The sequence below is a fragment of the Artemia franciscana genome, chromosome 2 (genome assembly GCF_032884065.1).
Source record: "Artemia franciscana chromosome 2, ASM3288406v1, whole genome shotgun sequence".
Lineage (NCBI taxonomy): Eukaryota > Metazoa > Arthropoda > Branchiopoda > Anostraca > Artemiidae > Artemia > Artemia franciscana.
Window position 1 is genome coordinate 58,036,953 of NC_088864.1, and position 22,652 is coordinate 58,059,604.

Consider the following 22,652-nt stretch of genomic DNA (forward strand, 5'->3'; position numbering starts at 1 on the left):
GTAATGTACTGACATTTGGGGGGGGGGAATTTTCAGCGAGGGAGGGGACGGGGATGATTCTCCATGACAATGAATTTTCTGCGGGGAGAAAAATCTCGGTAAAAATTTTCCAGGGGAAATTTTACACGGGGGGGGGGACAAGAAGACATCCTGGTGTGAACTGAACAACAGTCAGAAATTTAATTTAAAAAGAATTTCAATTGATATTAAGGAACAACATTAATATTTAAAATAAACAGAAATTATTATGTTATATTAGGGGACTGCCCCTCCCTTAACTCCTGCTCTATACGCTAAACTGTGTCTTTTTGTCCAGCTTCTTTAAGAAAGACTATTCAAACACGAGGACCGTTGATTTTGAATGAGAATTATTTTCTAAGAGCTTTAAGACTTCAGCGTTAAGAGCCAGGGTTGAAGAAGAGAGTGTCCCCCTGAAATACAGAATAGTCTTTATTTGTTTTAAGTTTTAACGTTGCTCAATAGTTTTAGCTGAACAAAATTGTATTTATTTACTTAATCGGTTACTAAAACACAAACAAGGATACCAAACAAAGATACAACAACACATACAAGGATAAAACAGCACATACGAGGATATACCATACAAGGATACAACAACACATACAAGGATTCCAAACAAGGAAACAACATTACACACAAGGATATCAAACAAGAATACAACAACACATGCAACGATACCAGACAAGGATACAACAACACATACAAGGATACTAAACAAGGATACAACAACATATACAAAGATATACCATACAAGGATACAACAACGCATCCAAGGATACCAAACAAGGATACAACAACACATACAAGGATATAGGAACACATACAAGGATATACCATACAAGGATACAACAAAACATACAATGATATACCAAACAAGGATACAACAATACATGCAAGGATACCAAACAAGGATACAACAACAAATGCACGGATACAACAAAACATACAATGAGATACCATACACTGAAAGGACCTTCTCTAAAGCCCTTCTATCGGCTGTTCAAACGTTCACTTATAGTCTATAAAATTGAGGATTAAAGGGGATTGATGACTCAGGTGCTTCTCAATTATTAACCTAAGGGTGAAAATTTGGTCGATTCATACTCTCTCCTTCTTGACGCCTCACTATTCTTGTCCTTTTACGTAATATAAATCAAAAAAAGAGAAATAAACAACAACAAAAAGACAACAAAAGACACACCTTGGTTCAACATCTTAACCGACAAACACTAATCACAATAAAATTTAAATCTTAAAAACCACTGTCTCTTCAGACATGATTCCCTAGGCTTAATCCCTAAACGAAGAAACTCACATAACTGTTTAATAGCAAATGCGTTCCTCCCAGCCATCCGCTCAATTAACCAGCATTCACTCCAAAACATTTGTCCCAGACGTTCATTCCGTAATTCAAACAACTCTTCACACTCGGGTATAAAATCAAATAAATTCTCATTCATGCATCCACACCTAGGCCAAAAATAGGGGCAAGCCTCCAGACTAAACTTTCCAAAAATTTTCTTCTCTCACCTAAATTCAAACTATCTCCTCTTACCAACAACAAATTCTTCAAATCCTCTTTGTTCAACCCAAATTTAAAATAAACCTCGTCCCCTCAACACTCTTTAGGTTGGGAGTAAAACCTCAAAGACATATATTAGTCCTTATGAGCTTGCCACTTTTGAATGTCTTGGTTATTTAGGTTTCTTGCGTTCCATACTGACATTTTCACCCATTGTGCCTTTTCCTTCATTCCAAATCTCCGAAAGGCCACAAAGGTCTGGTATTTTCTTGACCTAATTTTGCCACAAATCACGTCTACCGTCCTTCGAGTTCTTCAAATAAGCTTACTTAAGAAGCCAAACTCTAGGTAGCCTAATTATTTTTTACTAAAATTTCAAAACTTCTAGCTTAACTGCTTTAAAACTACTATCCAAACCTCAGATCCCCAATGTAGACTTGAGGCTACTTTTGTCTGGAAAACTCTTTTTTGGATCCTCACGTCAGCTAGCTGACCTAAATTTTTTATCAACAGCATATTTATCAGCCTGTTATCCTTTCGATTACAATATTCTACATGCCTAAGACATCCCACTTCAATACTAAACTTAAAACCAAAATACACAACTTCTTCTTTAACCACTAACATAGTTCCTCCGAAGTTAAAATCAATCTCAGAATCAACATCCCCTTTGCTGCTTAACACTAATACTACTGACTTCTTAGCGTTCAACTCTAAATCCTTCTTTTCTAAATAGTGTTTTATTATATCTAATTGCATTCGAAAGATTATCTCTACTATCCACCATTAGAGCTGTGTCATCCGCGAGTAACATACATCATAGCCTAACCAACCCAAAGATACATAACGGCTCTATTATTTTTCATAAAACTATCTAAATCATTCACAAACAAAGAGAATAGCTTAGGAGATAAAGTACATCCTTGTTTCACACCCACATGAGACGTAACCAGCCTAGAAGAAATTCCTATAGCCTTCACAACAAATTTCACCCTCCGATGCATTACTGCTTTTATTGCTACAAAACAGGACGGCAAGCCCATTTCTAACAGACTTTCAATTTACAACCTCCTTTTTAACGAGTCAACAGCACTTTTCGAGTCAAAATTTATGGGCAAAAATTTTTGTCAATTTGGTCAGCTATTGGCACCTTTGTCACATTGCCACCTCTCCAACCATGATTGTTCTCAAGATCCACCCCTGCTTTCAGGGACAGCTAAGCCGACATATTAAACTAGTCACAGACACTGAACATCTCGGTATATCGGTATATCTTGAACATCTCAAGAACAATTAAGGGTTATTAAGTTAAAAATTTCAGAGAATAATGAGGGGGATGTTGAACTTAATGATACAACGGGCAACCTAGTTATCCAAAGGGGGTATCTGCAATATGTCGGGAAAGGCTAGGATTATTAATTTGAGACTTTCAGGAAATATGGATTGGGATGCTGAATAAATTCAAAAGACACCGTAAGGATCCAGGATGTCAAACTGGCATGCGTGTAATCTCTCAGAAGTAGTTGAGGGCAATATATTAAACGGTCAAGGAACATTTATGTGGATATTAAAACAAATCAAAGACACCATTTGCATCACTTCTGTCAAAGGGGCACATTTGAAATATTTCAAGAACGGCTAAGGTAGTAAATTTGAACTTTCAGGGAGAATTTGAGATGGATTTTGAACTCACTAAAAAAAATATTATATTCATCAAGCATGTCAGAACAACAAACTTTCCTCGCCACACGTAGCGAATGACCTCGTCGAAGTTACAAATAAAAGAGTTCAAAGGGTCAGAAATAAAATGGCTGAGTGATTTCTCTGTTATATATTTATTCTCTGTTTTCATGCAAATGAAAAATAAACTCCCCGGAGGATTCTCTTATGAGGATTCTATATTATCTATACATTATTATTGAATCAAAATCTTAGTTCAAGAACCATTCCAAGCCTTCATTTCAAAGTGAATGAATATATACAACAATTACACTGAATAAAATCCAAATCCGAATTTTAAAATACTTACATTTGATAAATAGTCTTATGAAACATAAATGTACCGAGGTTGTGACATAAATTAACAACTAAATTCCAAAATGAGTAAGAATTAAAATGAAAACTCGAGATAAACTTACAACAAATAGAAATTACTACAAACAGGACTATGGATCCTGCCTCCCTGACTATGAGCCTTACGAGGGCTAATAAATGTTGCATTAATTATTGAAACGATCTAGCAGATATTTTACGATGACAATGACCACGTTGTGCTTTCAAGTTTTCTAAGTCAATACATTCTGAATATGACACTAAAAAGTGGTACTTTCCATCAAAATTGAAAAAAAAATATTGGCCGCTAAAAATGAAAAATGAAAATCAATCTTTAATAAAAATTGGATTTTTTATTTTTAATACTATCATCATACCATAAAGCAACATATGAGCTTTTCAGGTGCCAATTTAACCAAGTTCACAAGGTAGTTGACGAAGAAAATCAGAAAAAAAGAACATTTATTTGAAGTTTCGTTTTTAGGAAGCAGTTCGAAAATGGAAATTATTAATGAAGAAAAGTATTAATTTGGGGGGGGGGGCAAAATTGGGATTGTGAGTGTTTGCTTCTATCAAGCCTAGTGCCTTCGCTCAACTAAACACAAATTTGTATTTTAAAAACCAAAAAAGAACTTAAAAAAAATTAAAATACTAATCTTTCTGTAGAGGTTTTGGGCATGCTAGAATAACTCCTTTCCGTTTTCAACTTTTTTATCATTCATATTGCTTTTAATATTATTGTAAAGACACCAAAATGAGGTATAACAACTTTTAAAATGACTTTCTTAAAAATTATTAATTGTTGGGTGGCAAAATTGTGAGCGTTTTCTTCTGAAAGGTCAAATTTTCAAATATCTACCAGGTTTATTGCGCTCTGCAATGCTTTATGACAAGTATAACTAAGGCGGAACTTACCTCACTAACAATCGAAATTTTCAAAACAGAGTCATCGTAGACCCATTCATTACATTTAACTCCATCTTTATTATCCCCACGTGAAGTACAAAAACCCTCAACGAGGGACAGATTTGTGTATTTAAGACATCGATAGGTTTTCCCGGCTTTCAGTGGTAGTGGATAAGAGGATTCGTTGATCGCATCAGTCCATATGCTTCTTGAGTCATTTGTCTCAGCAGACTCGCATTCTGGTAACAGACACCTAAAAAATTTTTTTCATTAATCAAAAATGTTTTAGGCAACAATCGTTATTGTACTCAGACTATTTTAAGTGCAAAAATTATGGGCCTACTATCTATGATGAGCCTATTATCGCCAACTTTCTTCCTAGCAGAAAATTGTTTCAGCTGCAATCAAATTGAAGTACGACAGTTTTAATTATTCGTGAATTTATAGTTTAACAAGAGACATAAATTCGACGTTTTTGCTTCCGACACTTGTTTATAATAAATTTATCTGAACTTAAATCATACGAATTGTCATAGAAAACACGCTTTTCACATAGTTTTGGTGTCCATTCTTGAAATTTGTTCATGTGTTATGTTCAAAACAAGAGTTGGGTTTTTGTTCAAAAAAGCATCAGAAATAGACAGTCAATACGATAGTCAATAGGAAGGACATAGTAATGCGTAAGTAAAGAACGATATGAGCACAATATATTATTTTTTTCGCCAGTTAACTTTGCATAGAAGGAGTTGTCATTGAAACTTTGGACGGAGTTCATTCGCTTAGAAATTGAAAGTTCTAGTACCCTTTTTACGGGTCAAAAGTGAGTGGAGGGTGACCAGAGTGCATTGAAGTGGGAGCTCAAGGAAGTATTGAGGAAGAGAGAGAGAAAGAGAGAGAGTGAGAGTCTATTCACCAATAAATACGAAATGGAAAGGCTCCCTGGCCAGGGATACAAGGGGGAAACAAAAAAAATACAATATAAGCAACAACCAAAAAAAGAGAACAATAACCAAATAACATATAAGATGAAAAAGAGAACATACATGAGGCCTGGGAGTCAAAGCGCAGAGAAGACAACCATACACCATGAACAAACACTCAGGGGACATCAACTCCTCAGGGGAAAAAACAAACAAACAAAAAAAAATGCTATTCTGTTTGATTCTTTACTAAATGATCCTTAAAAATCCTTTAAAAGTTCCAAACGAGTGGCATCTCTGTACTAAAGAAGGTAGTGAATTCGAGACCTGTTCACAAGCAATGAGTGGACTAAAATCTGATCGAATAGTAGGGGTAGGTGGGATGCAGGTATTATGTGAAGAACAAAGGCTATATTGAGCTGAATCAGAAATGAACACAGGAGTTTTTTGAAGAGTTTTTGGAAGATTGCCGTGAAGCTGATAAAAGACAAAAGAAGCACAAGACCTAATGTGAATAGACTCTAGACTTAAGAGCGGTGTTGGTGAGGAGTAGTTGGGAAAAGGTGAATTAACTTAAAAAATACTATGTGTATACAATTGCAAAAGGATGTATCAGCGATATCAATGGAACAGCTTACCGTATCAAGGTGAAATTTTCAGGGCATGTTCAGGGGGATCCTCACCTGACCAAAATCCAACAAGTGCATATTACTACTGCAACTACTGTTTCTACTGCTACCAGTACTACGATGATACAAGCATTATTAAGGTTGAGGGTATATTGAAAATTTATGAAAATAAATTAGGGTAAGGTTAAGGTTGAGGGTAATTGAACTAAATCAAAACACTATGTATGCGGGCAAACTGTCGAAAGGGTGTATCTCGGGAATTGCTTAAAGTGGAAGGTCAATTCACGAAAAGGCAATATGAGCACGCTACTACTAGTACTACTACAACGCTACTGCTACAACTTCTATCCCGTCTACTGCTTCTATTACAAATACTGTTAACGCTAAGAATGTTCTGGTGAAAATTTTAGGAAGCTTTAAGAGGGGAGTTTAACTAAATTAAAGAACACTTTGAAGAGACAGGTTAGCAAAAGTGTATATTGGCAAAATTACAGCCCCGGCTGATTGTATTAAGCTGAAACTTCCAGGGTCTGAACTTGCTACTGATTCTTGAATAGAACTGAACAAAACTTGAACTTGAACTGAACAAATTGCTACTAGTTCTTGAATAGGAATTGAAACTCAAAACAAACAGAAATTACAATAAATAGCCAACTCAATCTCAAAACGAGCAAAAATTAACATGGATATGGCTGATAACCCCTGTGCCTTCTCAAGACCAGAAACGCAATTTGCGTATATATTGGCAAAATTACAGCCCCGGCTGATTGTATTAAGCTGAAACTTCCAGGGTCTGAACTGACCAAAAGAATTAGCAGTAGTTAATACTACTGAAGCTACTAGCGCTATTGCTATTAATCTTCATATTGCTACTAGTTCTACAACTAGTGTTGCTAGTAGTCCTAATACTAGTGCTATTACCACACTTACAACCATGGCTAGGGATGTGAAGGTGAAATTTTCAGGCAATATTGACGGGGGGAATTGAAACTCAAAACAAACAGAAATTACAATAAATAGCCAACTCAATCTCAAAACGAGCAAAAATTAACATGGATATGGCTGATAACCCCTGTGCCTTCTCAAGACCAGAAACGCAATTTGAACTTCACTGAAAAAAGAACAAAAAATCAAATAACCATGGATGGTCAGTTTAATTGACATATACTAACATATCTTTCGTAAGGTTTTGATAACTTTTAATTCATGAAAGTAAGAAAGGTGAAGACATTTCAAGAATATTTTGTTTTCAGTAAAGCGCTAATTGTGTTCTTGTCCTGAGAAGGCACATGGGTTATCAGCCTTACTCCTGTTAATTTTTGCTTGTTTTGAGTTTGACTCGGCTTCACATCATAATTTCTGTTTTTTTACGTTTTTTACGTTATTATTGACAGTGATTTTACGTTTATTACGTTTTTATTATTACGTTTATTATTTTATTATTATGTTACGTATTTATTATGTTTTGGAAATTATTTGGCTTATTTTTGCTCATTTTTGGCTTAATGGAGCTCTTTACTTTTCTTTGAAAAACATGCCTTGTGGAAAACCTTTTTAAGTTAATTTCTGTTCGTTTTTTTTTTTATTGACCTAGTCTTTTTCATGAAAAAAATAATATCGTATATCTTACGAGTTTTTTTTTCCTATAGGAAGCCACAGTATCTGTAGCTATTTGTATGCTGGAGAAACTTTTTCAACAATTTATAATCCTGACGCAAACAGTATTTTTTAATTTAATTTTATAGATTCTGAAGTTGACCTGAAAAATAAAACTTTATTTCATTCCCAAACGATTCTATCTATGCTCTTTGAGAGCCTGAATACTATTACACTCTTTTTATTTATAAAAAAAAAAACTAGTTTGAGGTTTTCAACTCGTTCAAAAAACTAGTTTGACGTTCTAAAGTCTGACGTTTTCTCTCAATTCTAATTAAAAACTTAAAAAACCTAGCGTAAAGAGCGGGGCGTTGAGAAGGGAACAGCCCCTTTCATACACGGAGTAATTTCTGTTCGTTTTAAGTTTTAATATCACTCCTTACTTTCAGTTTAAAAAAACTAGTTTCTTTTGTTTAATTTCTGAACGTTTTTGAATTAATGCATGTTTGATTTGGCTCTCCGCACATAAATTATTAAATGAAATTTGCATATTAATTCTTTTTTTGGCTAAATCGCCTTCTCTTTGTTTTGATCAGACCGTTTTGAGAAAATGGGGTGGAGGAGGAGGCCTAGTTGCCCTCCAATTTTTCGGTTACTTAAAAAGGCAACTAGAACTTTTAATTTTTAACGAATGTTTTTATTAGTAAAAAATAGACGTAACTTAAGAATGAACTTACGTAACGAACTTCTATATTCGTATATTTTTATTACGTATATGAGGGGGGTTTGTCCCCTCGTTAATACCTCGCTCTTTACACTAAATCTTAAACACTTAAATACTTTTAAACACTTTAAACACACTAAACACTTACACTTAAAGCTTTTGTCCCAATACTTTAAGAATGACCCCTGAATCAGAAAGGCCGTAGAATCAATAGTTGAAATTACTAAAAATACTTTAGCATAAAGAGTGAAGTATTTAGGAGGAGAAAACCCCCCTCATTATGCGTAAAAATCTCTGTTTGTTTTAAGTTTTACTGCTGCTCCCTACTTTCAGTTGAAAAAACTTTTTCATATTTATTTTTTCATTGTTTTTTTATAATAACACTAGAAAATCCTGTGCCCCCTTCATTGAATTTCACTTCCCCCATGGCCCACTCCTCCAAGGAAATATCCTCCCACGTAGCCCCCTCCCCTCCAACCCCCCCCCCCCCCCCCCAAAAAAAAAACAACCTGAAAACGTCTGTACATTTCCCAATAATCGTTACTGCATGTAAACACTGATCAAAGCTTTTAGCTTGAAGCCCCTCTCCCGGGGACTGTGGGAGAGTAAGTCATCCCCAAAGACATAGTTATTATGTTTTCGACTATGCTGAACAAAATCTATGCTGAACAAAATCTCAAAATTTTGATCCATTGACTTTGGGAAAAAATGAGCGTGGGAGAGAGCCTAGGTGCCCTCCAATTTTTTGGTCACTTAAAAAGGGCACTAGAACTTTTCATTTCCGTTAGAATGAGGCCTCTTGTGACATTCTAGGACCACTTGGTCTATACGATGACCCATGGGAAAAAAAATCAAATAAACACGCACCCGTGGTCGGTCTTCTGGCAAAAAAATACAAAGTTCCAAATTTTTGTAGATAGGAGCTTGAAACTTTTACAATAGGGTTCTTTGATACGCTGAATTCGATTGTGTGATTTTCGTTGACATTCTAACGTTGAGGGGGTGTTTCCCCCTATTTTCCAAAAGAAGGCAAATTTTCTCAGGCTCTTAACCTTTGATGAAAGTTATATTTTTAAATTCAACATAAAAATCCGATTCTTTTAATATAACTGTTAGTATTAAAATTCCATTTTTTAGAGTTTCATTTACTATTGAGCCGGGTCACTCCTTACTACAGTTCGCTACCACGAACTGTTTGATTTAAATTGTAAGAGCAGAAGCAGTAAAAGTAGTATCCTCTAAAATTTCAACTTAATACCTCAAGTCATTTTGATATATTGCTGAAGTGTCTTATTGGCAACCATAGACACAATGCCTTTTGATTTATTTTATATCGAATGAGCTGTTTTCAAATTTCTACGACAGCAAATGCCCATATCGAAGTTTCTATCAGATGCGTTTCGGGAAAATACGAGGTGAGTGGGGGTCATCGTCTAAGACATAATTTCCGGACCTTTCAATTACATTAAACAAAATGGCTATTTCAAAATTTTGTTTAGATGTATTTTGGTGAAACGGCAACCCAGCTTATATGACCCTGCACTTATATTACCCCAACAAGCACAAGTCCTAGATACATAATTGACATAACCAGAACGGATCCGCTCTCTTTGGGGTATTCGGGGGGGGGGGGGTTAATTCTGAAAAATTAGAAAAAATGAGGTGTTTTTAACTTACGAACGGGTGATCGGGTCTCAATGAAATTTGATATTTAGTAGGATATCGTGTCTTAAAGTTCTTATTTTAAATCCCGACCGAATCTGGTGACGTTGGGGGGAGTTTGGAGTGGGGGCACCTAAAATCATGGAAAACGCTCAGAATGGAGGGATCGGGATGAAACTTGGTGGGGAAAATAAGCAGAAGTCTTAGATGCGCGATTTACGTAATTGGAACGGATCCGCTCTACTGGGGAGAAAGGGGGGGGGGGGGGTAATTCTGAAAAATTAGAAAAAATGACACATTTTTAGCTTACGAAGGAGTGATCGGATCTTCATGAAACTTCATATTTAGCAGGACCTCGTAACTCAGATCTCTTGTTTTAAATCTCAACCGAATCCAGCGTCATTGGGGGGAGGGGGGATTGGGGGGACTGGAAATCTTAGAAAATACTTCAAGCAAAGAGATCAGGATAAAACTGGATGGGAAGAATAAAAAACCTGTAGATTGACATAGCTGGAATGGATCTGCTCTCTTTGGTGGAGTTGGGGGCGGGGAGGGGGAAAATGAGGTATTTGTAACTTACGAAAGGGTGACCAGATCTTAATGAAAATTGATATTTAAAAGGATCTTGTGCTTTAAAGCTCTAATTTTAAATTCCAACCAGATCTTATGACATTGGGAGAAGCTGGAGGGGGAAACCGGAATTCTTGGAAAACGTGAAAATTGGGGTATTTTTATCTTAAGAATAGGTGATCGGATCTTAATGAAATTTGATATTTACAAGAGATTCATGTCTCAGAGCTGTTATTTCAAATCCCGACCAGATCTTTTGACATTGGGGGGAGTTGGAGGGGGAAATCTTGGAAAACACTTGGAGTGGAGGAATCGGGATGAAGCTTGGTGGATAGAACAAGCAAATGTCGTTGATACTTGATTGACGTAACCGTACCGGATTCACTCTCTTTGGGGGAGTTGGGAGGAGGGGTTCAGTGATTTGGCGAGTTTGGTGCTTCTGGACGTGCTAAGACGATGGAAATTGGTAGGCGAGTCAGGGAGCTGCACAAATTGACTTGATAAAGTCGTTTTCACAGATTAGACCATCTGGCAGGGGTGGGCTAGAGGGAGAGGAAAAACTAGAAAAAATTAGCTATTTAGAACTTACGAGTGGGTGATCGGATCTTAATAAATATTGATATTTAGAAGGACATCGTGACTCAGAGCTCTTATTTTAAATCCTGACCGTCATAAAGCCTTTGATTTTCCTTTTAAATCAATCTATTGATTCTTAGAATTTTGTCAGAGCTCATATCATATAAGCTCTTGGCTCTTAGCTCTTCTCGCCTCGTCACAAGTGCCATATGAGCTCTTAGCTCGTGTTGTTTGTTTTATTCAGTGTCTTTTTTCCTCTCGTACAGTTCACTTAAGAAGGTTAGATCTTGTTGTTGTTTCTTTTTCCTCTTTCTTATTTTTTTAGCACTGAGGACGACTTGGCGGAGGTCCTTGTCGAAATATATGCTTGTTTTTTATATTTTGCCACTGACTGATAAAATCCTCGTTTTTCATCTATTTGATTTTTCTCTTTTCATTTATTATTTCCTTTCGTTGTTTTCATATGTCATGCATAAACAGGATGGTCTCAGAACGTTTTTGCAGATGGATGGTCAAAACCATTCTTTTATAGCTCTTAACCGTTGTAAATTGAATGGTGTAATTTTCATCAAGATCGTCTCACAATGCAATTTGAAGATCAGATAAAATTTGAAATTTGCATATTTTAGGACCTTAGCCCCTGGAGCTGCGTGGACTATGTAAACCATAGAGGCATATTTAATTGATCTTTTTACTATTTTGAACATAAATGGCTGTGTCGAACATTAATATACTGCCATCAGAGGCATATGGCAGCGTCCTGGAGGGCTGAGCGCCTTTGGTGTTGGAGGTTAGAAGGTCATTGGAGGCTAAAACGGTCCGGTTTGCACCTCCAATCATACACATGCCCCGGGATATCCCGGCTTTAACTAAGTGCCACTTGCCCACCTTATTGACTACAATATATCTGTAAGAAATAAGCCCATTACATATTTTCAAGTCCTTACCCTTGGAGCTGCGTCAATAATATCTCCACGGAGACATTCGTTTTCTTTTATCTTTTGATAATTTCGAATTTATCGTGCCATGATGTGTCGTGGGGAGTATATGAGGTGAAAGTAGCTTGGGAGGAGACTGGTCACCCTCCTGACACTTTTAGCCCGTTTAGAACGTTAAATTTCTGGTCTAATGGGTCGAAGCCTCTAAGACCATTCCCTCTAGACGAATTGGAAACGGATTGAGGGAGGAGAATAGAAATACATAATGCACGCAGCACATGTTGCTCTTTACTTAGTCACTGCTGGGGTGTAAACAGAAAAAAAAATCTATACCTGTGTTCAAGAACAGCTCCCGTAAATGAGAAAGACATTACACCAGCTGCGCAGTACATGGCTGCTAGCCATATAAGAATGCATATCCTGAATTGGAAAGGGCCAAAACCACCAATATATTGCAGAACAGTATCGTAATCCAGTAGCTTCTTGGCGGATTCTGGCAAAATGTCTCTTTTATTTTCGAGAGAATTAGCTTTAACCTCTGAGTCGGCTTGCATTTTTAGGCAACTTCGACCGTTTTATTTCCAGCGCCTGTTTATATTTGATTTGAGTGACAATTTTTTGACAGCTGAAGTGATTAGCCTATCAGTTAAAAAAATCCAAGTGGAATTCGTGTGGTAATTTTTCGTAGAATTTTTGGAGAATAGAACTTTAAATACAGGACTTTTATTTCTTGAAACCAATTACTTAATTGTCTGCAAAAATAATAAGAAAAGAGAAAAATTAAAAATATGATTTTTTGCGCAATTGGCGCAGAGACAAGATTTTTAGTTTGTTTGTTTTAGCTAGCTTCTTCTTCACGACACAGATGATAGACGTTGCTCTTTTTTAATAATTCAGATTTTCGACAATAGATACTAAGTGAAATCTACTCTTGGTTGTTTCTAATCGGAGCTCAGAACAATTGGTAAAAAGTAAGGAGTCATTTTTTTTCGTCTCGTTCTTTCAAACAGTTCGTGGTAACGAACTGCAGTTAGGAGCGACCCAGCTCAATAGTAACCAAAACTCTAAAAAATGGAATTTTGATACCAATAGTTACATCAAAAATATCGCATTTTAATGCTGATTTTAAATATATCAAAAGTTACGAGCCTGAGAAAATTTGCCTCATTTTAGAAAATAGGGGAAAGCACCCCCTAAAAGTCATACAATCTTGACGAACATCACACCATCAGATTCAGAGTATCAGAGAACCTTATTGTAGAAGTTTCAAGCTCCTATCTACAAAAATGTGGAATTTCGCATTTTTGCCAGAAGACAAATCACGGATGCGTGTTTATTTGTTTTTTTTTTCCAGGGGTGATCGTATCGACCCAGTGGTCCTAGAACGTCGCAGGAGGGCTAATTCTAACAGAAATTAAAAGTTCTAGTGCCCTTTTTAAGTGACCAAAAAGAATGGAGGGCACCTAGGCCCCCTCCCATGCTCATTTTTTCCCCAAAGTCACCGGATCAAAATTTTGAGATAGCCATTTTATTCACCATATTCGAAAAACATAATAACTATGTCTTTGGGGACGACTTACTACCCCGCAGTCCCCGTGGGAGGGGTATCAAGTTACAAACTTTTTACCTGTGTTTACATATAGTAATGGTTACTGGGAAGTGTACGGACGTTTTAAGAGGGATTTTTTTGGTTTGGGATGGAGAGTTGAGGTGGGGGGGGGGCGGTACGTGGGAGGATATTTCCATGGAAAAACTTCTCACGGGGGAAGAGACGTTCAATGAAGAGGGCGCAGGATTTTTTGCATTATTTAAAAAAACAATGAAAAAATAAATATGAGAAGCTTTTTTCTACTGAAAGTCAGGAGCAGCATTAAGAATTAAAACGAGCAGAAATTATTGCGCATATGAGGGGTTTACCTCTTCGTAATACCTTGCTCTTTACGCTAAAGTATTTTTAGTAATTTCAACTATTTATTATACGGCCTATGTGATTCAAAGGAATTGGGACAGAATTTAAGCTTTAGTGTAAAGAGTGAGGTATCGACGAGGGGGTGAATCCCCTCATATATGCAATAAAAGTATACGAATATAGAAGTTCGTTACGTAAGCTAATTCGTAAAATACGTATATTTTTTACTAATGAAAATGTTCGTAAAACAATTAAAAGTTCTAGTTAACTTTTTAAGTAATCAAAAAATCGGAGCTTCCTCCCTCTCTCCCTTTTTCTCAAAATCTTCCGATTACAACTATGAAAAAGCCATTTAGCCAAAAAGAAAATTAATATGCAAATTTTGTTTTAATTATTTATGTGCGGAGAGCCAAGATCAAAACATGCATGAATTAAAAAATGTCCAGAAAATACATAAAAAAAAACAAGTTTTTTTAAATGAAAGTAAGGAGCGACATTAAAACTTATAACGAACAGAAATTACTCCATATATGAAAAGGGCTTTTCCTCCTCAACGCCCCGCTCTTTACGCTAAAGTTTTTTTACTGTTTTAGTTAAGAAAAAGAGCCAAACTTTAGCGTAAAGTGGGAGGCGTTGAGGAGGAAAAGCCCTTTTCATATACGGAGTAATTTCTGTTCGTTTTAAGTTTTAATGTCGCTCCTTACTTTCATTTAAAAAAAACTTGTTTTTTTTTATTTAATTGTAGACAGGAGTGAACCGGAAAGAAAAACCACAAGAAGGTGACCGAATGACAGGCTCAGGAAAACGAAGGAAAAGAAGACATCACAACTATCAGAAAAATTAATAAAGAAAAGCTTCAAAAGTATCCATGTAATTTGTAAATTTTTGGAAAATAATAGTTTCTAACATTTCTGAAAAACCATTGATTCTTAAATTATTATAATCAGGACACGTTCAAAAAGGGATAGTTGGATTCCAACTATACTTGACAAGAAGTAAGACCTAGCACACTAATCTATGAATTTTGGGGATAGCTACGCCTTTGTAGCGCATTCAGATCCAACCCATGTGGGAAGAGAAGAAATGTGGGCTAAACTATTATTATCAGAAATATTTATCAGACACAATATATTCGTGTGGTAGCAGCGTGTCAATAGAAGTGACGTATATCGATAGCAATTGAAGCCCTCAGAACAAAATTTTATTTTTATACCCACATGGACATGGAATAAATTAATTGTTTGTTTTGATTCCAAATATATAAAACTTATTGAGCTTAAAATTACTCATCAAAAATTATCAGCATGAGTAAATTTGCTGATTCATAGAAGGTAGAGAAACAACCCAAGGAAACAATCGTTATGAAAATTGCACTATTGAATCCAGAACATCAGAAAACGCTATTATCGATATTTCAAGCCTCTAAAAAAAAAATGCTGGATTTTTCTTTTTTTCCGGGAAAGTCAGTCATGGACGCTTATTGCAGTTGTTTTTTCCTCAAGTATGATTAAAGTGAATCAATGGGCCTAGGAAATCAGAGTAGAGTTCGTTTGAACACAAATTGTAAGTTTTAGTGTCGTTTTTGAGTAGCTAAAGAGATTGCATCCCTGCAGGGTGACATTTTCTGTCATTTTATGAGTAAGTCATCCCCAAAGACATAGTCATTATGGTTTTCGACTATGCGGAACAAAATAGCTATCTCAGAATTTTGATCCGGTGAATTTGGGGGAAAATGAGCGTGGGAGGGGGCCTAGGTACTCTCCAATTTTTTTGTCGCTTAAAAAGGGCACTAGAACTTTTCATTTCCATCAGAATGAGCCCTCTTGCGACATTCTAGGAGCACTTGGCTGATAGAATGACCCCTGGGAAAAAGAATAAAACAAACAAACAAAAAAATAAACACGCACCCGTGATCTGTCTTCTGGCAAAAAATACGAAATTCCACATTTTTGTAGATAGGAGCTTGAAGTTTTTGCTATAGGCTTCTCCCATACGCTGAATGCGATGGTGTGATTTCGTTAAGATTCTATCACTTTTAGGGATGTTTCACCCTATTTTCCAAAATAAGGTAAATTTTCTCAGGCTCTTAACTTTTGATGACATAGATTAAATTTGATGAAATATATATTTAAAATTAGTATGAAAATCCGATTCTTTTGATGTATCTTTTAGAAAAAAAAAATTAGTATGCAAATTTCATTTTAATATATGTGCGGAGAGCCCAAATCAAACACGCATTAATTCAAAAACGTTCAGAAATTAAATAAGAAAAACTAGTTTTTTTTACTGAAAGTAAGGAGCGACATTAAAACTTAAAACGAACACAAATTACTCCGTATATGAAATAGGTTTTCCCCTCTGCAATCCCTCACTTTTTACGCTAAAGTTTGACTCTTTGCCACAATTCTAATTTTTAAAACAATTAAAAACTTAAGCGTAAAGAGCGAGGGATTGCGGAGGGGAAAACCCATTTCATATGCGGAGTAATTTCTGTTCGTTTTAAGCTTTAATGTCGCTCCTTACTTTCAGTTAAAAAAAACTATTTTTTTTTATTTATCTGATGACATGAGACGACCGGGAAGTATTCCGAAACTCATGAACAAGATTATTTGAATTTCGCTTGTCATAATCATGATAAGAAGAACCCAAGCTAAAAAAAAAAATCATTAAAAATATCAGGCCCTAAATTATGTTGACACTGATGTACTAAAATACCAATCTGCATGTCTCTAATTTTTCCAAAATCCAAAATATCAAACTTCTTATACATAGACACAGTGCTAACGCTTCCACGATCATAATTTCCTAGAATTCTAATTGCCTTATTCTGTTACACTTAAACTCTCCTATAATTAGACTGAAAGTTACTACCCCAGATTAAACAACCATAATTTATATACGACGCTATTAAAGTATGGTACAGTGACATTAAAACTTTCAAAGGAAGCACATTTTTAGACACCGCAGCATTCCAACTCCCCTTGACACTTTGCAGGAAACCAGGTCAATGTGCGCCTTCCAACTGAGTTTGAAGTCAAGAAGAAACCCGAGGTAACACGTTTCTCGGACTTGTTTCAAAGAAACACCATTGTATTTAATATCTGAAGGTAAATCTTGGGGCTCACCAGTCTTTCTAAAAACAATGTATTTTGTTTTTGAAGCATTAACAGAAAGTTTACTGAGTGTAACAAACGTATGAAGTCCCTTTAAAGCACTGTTCGCTCGATCTACCAAGTCCGGTAACGATTTGGCAATAACAGTAATAGCAGTGTCATCGGCAAAAGACGTTAAGTAACCAGGGACAAAATCTCGTACTATCTACATAATTTAAAAATAAAAGAGGACCTAGGACAAAACCTTGTGGCACTACGCAATTCAATGGGTAAGCCTGTGAAACTTCATCATTTATTGCAACTTTTACACTTCTACCTCGCAAATACGACTCAAACAAACTCAAACACGTATTCCTAATACTTAAGTTCGACAATCTATACAACCAAATTCCAAAATCAACAGTATCAAAAGCTTTCTTAAAATCAATGAAAATTGTCATGCAAAAATAATTTTTTTTCCAATGTACCATTTACCTTATCAATTAAATTTAAAGTGGCATGCACAGTTGAATGTCTTTTTCTAAATCCAAATTGAGTTTCAGACAGAAATCCGCAATTTGGTAGATGCTCATATAGTCTTGTGTGCACTATTTTTTCATATAGCTTTGAAATGGTGGGTAGTATTGATAAAGGCCTCCAATTTGAAAGGTCACTTAGAGTCCCAGACTTTGGAAGTGGGATGACTTTGGCCGTTTTTAGCGAACGGGGAAATTGACTCTCTGCCATTGACAGATTTTCTAATTTCATTTCAAAATCTTGACCTCTTAGGTCTTCAAAAGTTGAATCTTCTATCAGCAACTCGTCGTTCACTGCTGCTTCATCTGAACAGTTTCACCAATCTTCGAGAAATGATAAGCAAACAAATATCATACTTTGTCAAGATCTCGAACTATTTCGCCACCAACATTTAGGCTATACAGTTGTTGAGCAGGACTTAATTAATAATTTCCCAAGTGGCTTTAGAGTCTGATGTATATTTCTTAAATTCTTCGCCATAAATGTTTCTCATTTTCTTTCGTCTAGTAGAGTTAACTAGATTACGTTGATCCTAAAACTGTGCAGAACTAAACTCATTTGGTTCAGTGATGTGTGCTGTATACAAAGCATTCCTTATATTAATCATTCGCAAAAGCTCATCATCAACCCAAGGTTTTCTCGCTGCTTTTTTTTTCCTATTTTCATGCTTTTCAGTGGGCATGTCAAGTCATAAATACCTAGCAGCGTGGTGTTGAACTTTTCAAAAGCCAAAGATGGGTTATTCTCCCTAAATATACTCTCCCAATTTACAGCATCTAGCTCTTCTGAAAACATTTTAACGTTCGCTGGCTTCAGATCTCAGATCTGTATATTACGCTTCAGTACTTGTTTTTTTATGTGAAGCTCTAATCTAGCAAGGACTGGCAGGTAATCAGAGATAGGCGAAATTATAACGTCTGCGCATGTAGTTGCTGCTTGACGTGACGAAACAAATATGTTGTCAATCAAGGTCGCAGAATGCTCGGTGATCCTTGTTGGAACTGTGACCACAGGGTATATATCGTGAGATGACATGAAATTTAAAAAATCAAGATTCATGCCAGCTAGTATTTTCAAATCATAATTAAAATCACCCATTATCATAAATTCCAAACCTGAATTTCTTACATTCAGCATTAAATCATCAAAACCAGATATAAACGATCAAAAATAGAACTTGGTGGTCTATAAATAATGCAAAATAAAAAATTCTTTTCTTCAAATCTAACTTCAACAGAAAAACTTTCAAACTCACCCTCTAGCCAAACCTCAAGACCATCACGCACCTTATACTATAGAGAGTCCCTTACTAGAAACGCCAGGCCTGCTCTTTCCATTTTTGAACTATTTTTCAATTCTAGACTATACCCTGGAAAACTATAGAACGAGAGAAGACTATCCATACCCAAATACGTTTCACATAAAGCAAGCAACTGAATAGAATCATTTTCATACATAAACTGAACAATATCATGGTAAGATGACGTAATGTGGCAGTTCTACGCGCGCACAAGGCATTCATTTGTTCTTTTATTAATGTCTACAGGTCCATTAATATACGTGCTAAAACTACCCTGCCGCAAATTTAAAAAAGACTGCTCTGCCATAAGCTTAGATAATAAATATTTGTCGATATCAAATGGGTCTTGTTCATATCGTTTAAGCCGCAAACTTAGTAGATCAGTACCCATTAAAACGAAAAATAGTAAATATTGGTATTACTATTGAACAATAAAATCAAAATAAAAAAATATCTGAAAAAAAAATAATCAACAAAATCACATGTAATCAACAAGTGACCTCATTCTGCGAACGGAAGGGTCGCTTGGCCTTTTCACAAGGACATTACCATGGTCTGTCCAAACATACTTCACAACAAATTTGTCTCTCGCCATGTTCAAAATGTCTCTTCAACGCTTTGTTAAACCCTCGGTGATGTATACACCGGTACGCGCTAATTTTGCTTTTTTTTAAGATTCTTCGGACAATATCTTTGCTCTGAAACTTCACCATTATGGGAGCTATTTCACCAGAACCATCTACGCTGATCATATTCTCCCGGAATCGAAATACGCTTGTAATATGCCTATCCGTTATATCACTAACACCTAACTACTGCTTAACCAAATCAATCACAGTGCTATTCAGGTTAACACCTGGCTGTTGTTTCATTCCATGGATTACGAGAGTATAAAGAAGAACTTCTTGGTCATAATCGTCAAGCCTCATCTTTATGCGATTAACGCGCTCCTTAAGATTTTCAATAAGTGTTTTTAGGGTTTTGAGTGATTTTTCAAGCTTTTCAAATTTAGGATTATATTCAACCGCAATAGAGGCGCACACTTCGCTGACAATTGTATCCGCAGAGCCACCATCAGTAGCCATTTCCGCTACTTTGCGGGCTATATCATTTTTTAGACTTAACTTCGTTTTTTCCAACTCAGCCTGCACCGTAGCCACTTGGCCAAATAGACCTGAAGTCGCAAGATCAGGGTCAGCCAGAGTAAGATTCAAAAGTCTTACTTCTTCGATATATTAAACAAAAAAAAAGTTTTTTTAAAATGAAAGTAAGGAGCGACATTAAAACTTAAAACGAACAGAAATTACTCTGTATTTGAAAGGGGCTTTTCCTCCTCAACGCCCCGCTCTTTACGCTAAAGTTTGACTCTTTTTCTTAACTCTACATTTTAAAACAGTAAAAAACTTTAGCGTAAAGAGCGGGGCGTTGAGGAGGGAAAGCCCCTTTCAATACGGAGTAATTTCTGTTCGTTTTAAGTTTTAATGTCGCCTCTGTTTTGCCCCAAAGTCGTCCGATCAAAATTGTTAGATAGTCATTTTAATTCTAACATGAATTTCCATGGGGAATTTTTCTGTAGGGGCAATTTTCAACTGAGGGAGGAGGGATTTCTGTAGGGGGTATCCGATATTATTTGGAAAACGATCAGAAATTGAATTCTTTTTCAAATGTAAGAATGTTAAGGAGAATTTTTCAGAGGAAAGGGCTGTAAGTCACAAAATGTACCTATTGTTTGCGTATAGTATTTTTTATCGATTCTGTAAGGAATTTTCCTTGCGGGACCTTCAAGATTTAAATTTTTAAGAAAATTTGCAAGAATTTTCAGCGAGGCGCGAAGCGCCACCCCAACAGCTAGTATATCTATATAAAAATAAGTTGTCTGTCTGTCTGTCTGTCTGTCGAGTGACGTCGTGATTGTCCGCATATGACATCTCAATTATTTCATCATATACCAATTCAAAAACAAATGTGTTCAAGCCGATGTAGCTGAGTTGGTAAGGCGTTAAAGAAAGAAAAACAAAATAAAAAAAGGAAAAAAACTAAAAATTGAAGGAGAAAAAGAAAACTAAAAAAATATAAAAAAAAAATAAAAAAACTGAAAAAAGGTAAAAACTACAAAAAAAATAAAAAGAAAAAAGAAAAAACTAAAAAAGCTAAAAAAAAGGTAAAAACTAAGAAAACAACTAAAAAGAAAAAAGAAAAAAACTAAAAATTTATTTCATTATATACCAATTCAAAAACGAATGTATATACAGACCTGGACACCGGGACACAAATGACGACTGGGACACCGTGACACAGGGAATATATATAAAAACTAGCTGTTGGGGTGGCACTTAACGCCACCCCAACACCTAGTTGGGGTGTCCCTGTGTCCCAACACCTAGTCGGGGTGTCCCTCTATCCCAACCCCCCTGTGTCCACCCAAAACCCCCGCGCGCGTAAGTCGTTACGCGCCATTGTAGTTGTGTCCCTGTGTCCCACCTGTGAATATAGATATATATATATATATATATATATATATATATATATATATATATATATATATATATATATATATATGTATATATAATAGTATATATATACTATATACAATAGTATTCAGATCTATACCTCAATATTCTAATGATTGCCCTTGAGCTTTTTTGATGGTGATTGGTAATCGAACATTCCCTGTGTCCCCGTCGTCATTTATATATCCCCTTGTGCCCCCCGGCGTCCCCGTTGTTGTTGTTTCCCTGCGTCCCGGTCGTCATTTGTGTCCCAGTGTCCCAGTCTGTAATTTCTCTTTGAGTGTCGCGGTCGTCATTTATATTCCCTGTGTCCCTGTGTCCCGGTCGTCATTTTTGTCCCGGTCGTCATTTGTGTTCCGGTGTCCCGGTCTGTAATTTCTCTTTGAGCGTCCTGGTCGTCATTTATATTCCCTGTGTCCCGGTACTTTGTTGATGGTGATTGCTAATCGAACATTCCCTGTGTCCCGGCCGCTTTCTCTTTGAGTGTCCCGGTCGTCATTTATATTCCCTATGTCCCGGTGTCCCTGTCGTCATTTGTGTCCCGATGTCCCGGTCTGTAATTTCGTCAGTCGACAAATATGACGTCATTCGATACACAAACATGACGTCACTCGACACACAGACACACAGACAACTTATTTTTATATAGATGGATATATAGATATATAGATAGATAGATAGATGTCTCGGTGTCCCGGTCGTTATTTGTGTCCCGATGTCCCGGTCTGTAGTTTTGTCAGTCGACAAATATGACGTCAGTCGACACACAAACATGACGTCACTCGACACACAAACACACAGACAACTTATCTAACTATATGTATAAAAATAAGTTGTCTGTGTGTGTGTGTATGTGTGTGTGTGTCGAGTGACGTCATGTTTGTGTGTCGACTGACGTCATGTTTGTCGACTGACGTCATTATAAGGATTGAGCTGTATGCATCATGAAGTTGTTTGTCGATTGACGTCATGTTTGTCAACTGATGAAATTACATACCAGGACACAAATGACGACCGGGACACAGGGAATATAAATGACGACCGGGACACAGGAGCACAACTACAACGGGGACGCCGGGGGCACATGCGGGATATATAAATGACGACCGGGACACAGGGATTGTTCGAATAGAAATTTCAGACCGGGACACCGGGGCACAAATGACGACCGGGACACAGGGAATATAA

General features: G+C 36.3%; 2 protein-coding genes across 2 annotated transcripts in view; one reads left to right on the forward strand and one right to left on the reverse strand.

Annotated features, from left to right (window-relative positions):
- The window catches only part of LOC136043834 (organic cation transporter protein-like), a 72,674-nt gene extending 59,967 nt beyond the window's left edge, over positions 1-12,707 (reverse strand). Inside the window, exons 1-2 of the mRNA XM_065728769.1 lie at positions 12,450-12,707; positions 4,511-4,754 (exon numbers count right to left, since the gene is read on the reverse strand). Coding sequence (XP_065584841.1) covers positions 4,511-4,754; positions 12,450-12,670 — 465 coding nt within the window. The 5' untranslated portion in view covers positions 12,671-12,707. The remainder of the gene's footprint in view (positions 1-4,510; positions 4,755-12,449) is intronic.
- A 282-nt stretch (positions 12,708-12,989) lies between these two features.
- The window catches only part of LOC136043837 (N-acetylgalactosamine kinase-like), a 75,735-nt gene continuing 66,072 nt past the window's right edge, over positions 12,990-22,652 (forward strand). The window contains exon 1 of the mRNA XM_065728774.1: positions 12,990-13,087. The gene's annotated coding sequence lies outside the window, so the exon portion shown is untranslated. The remainder of the gene's footprint in view (positions 13,088-22,652) is intronic.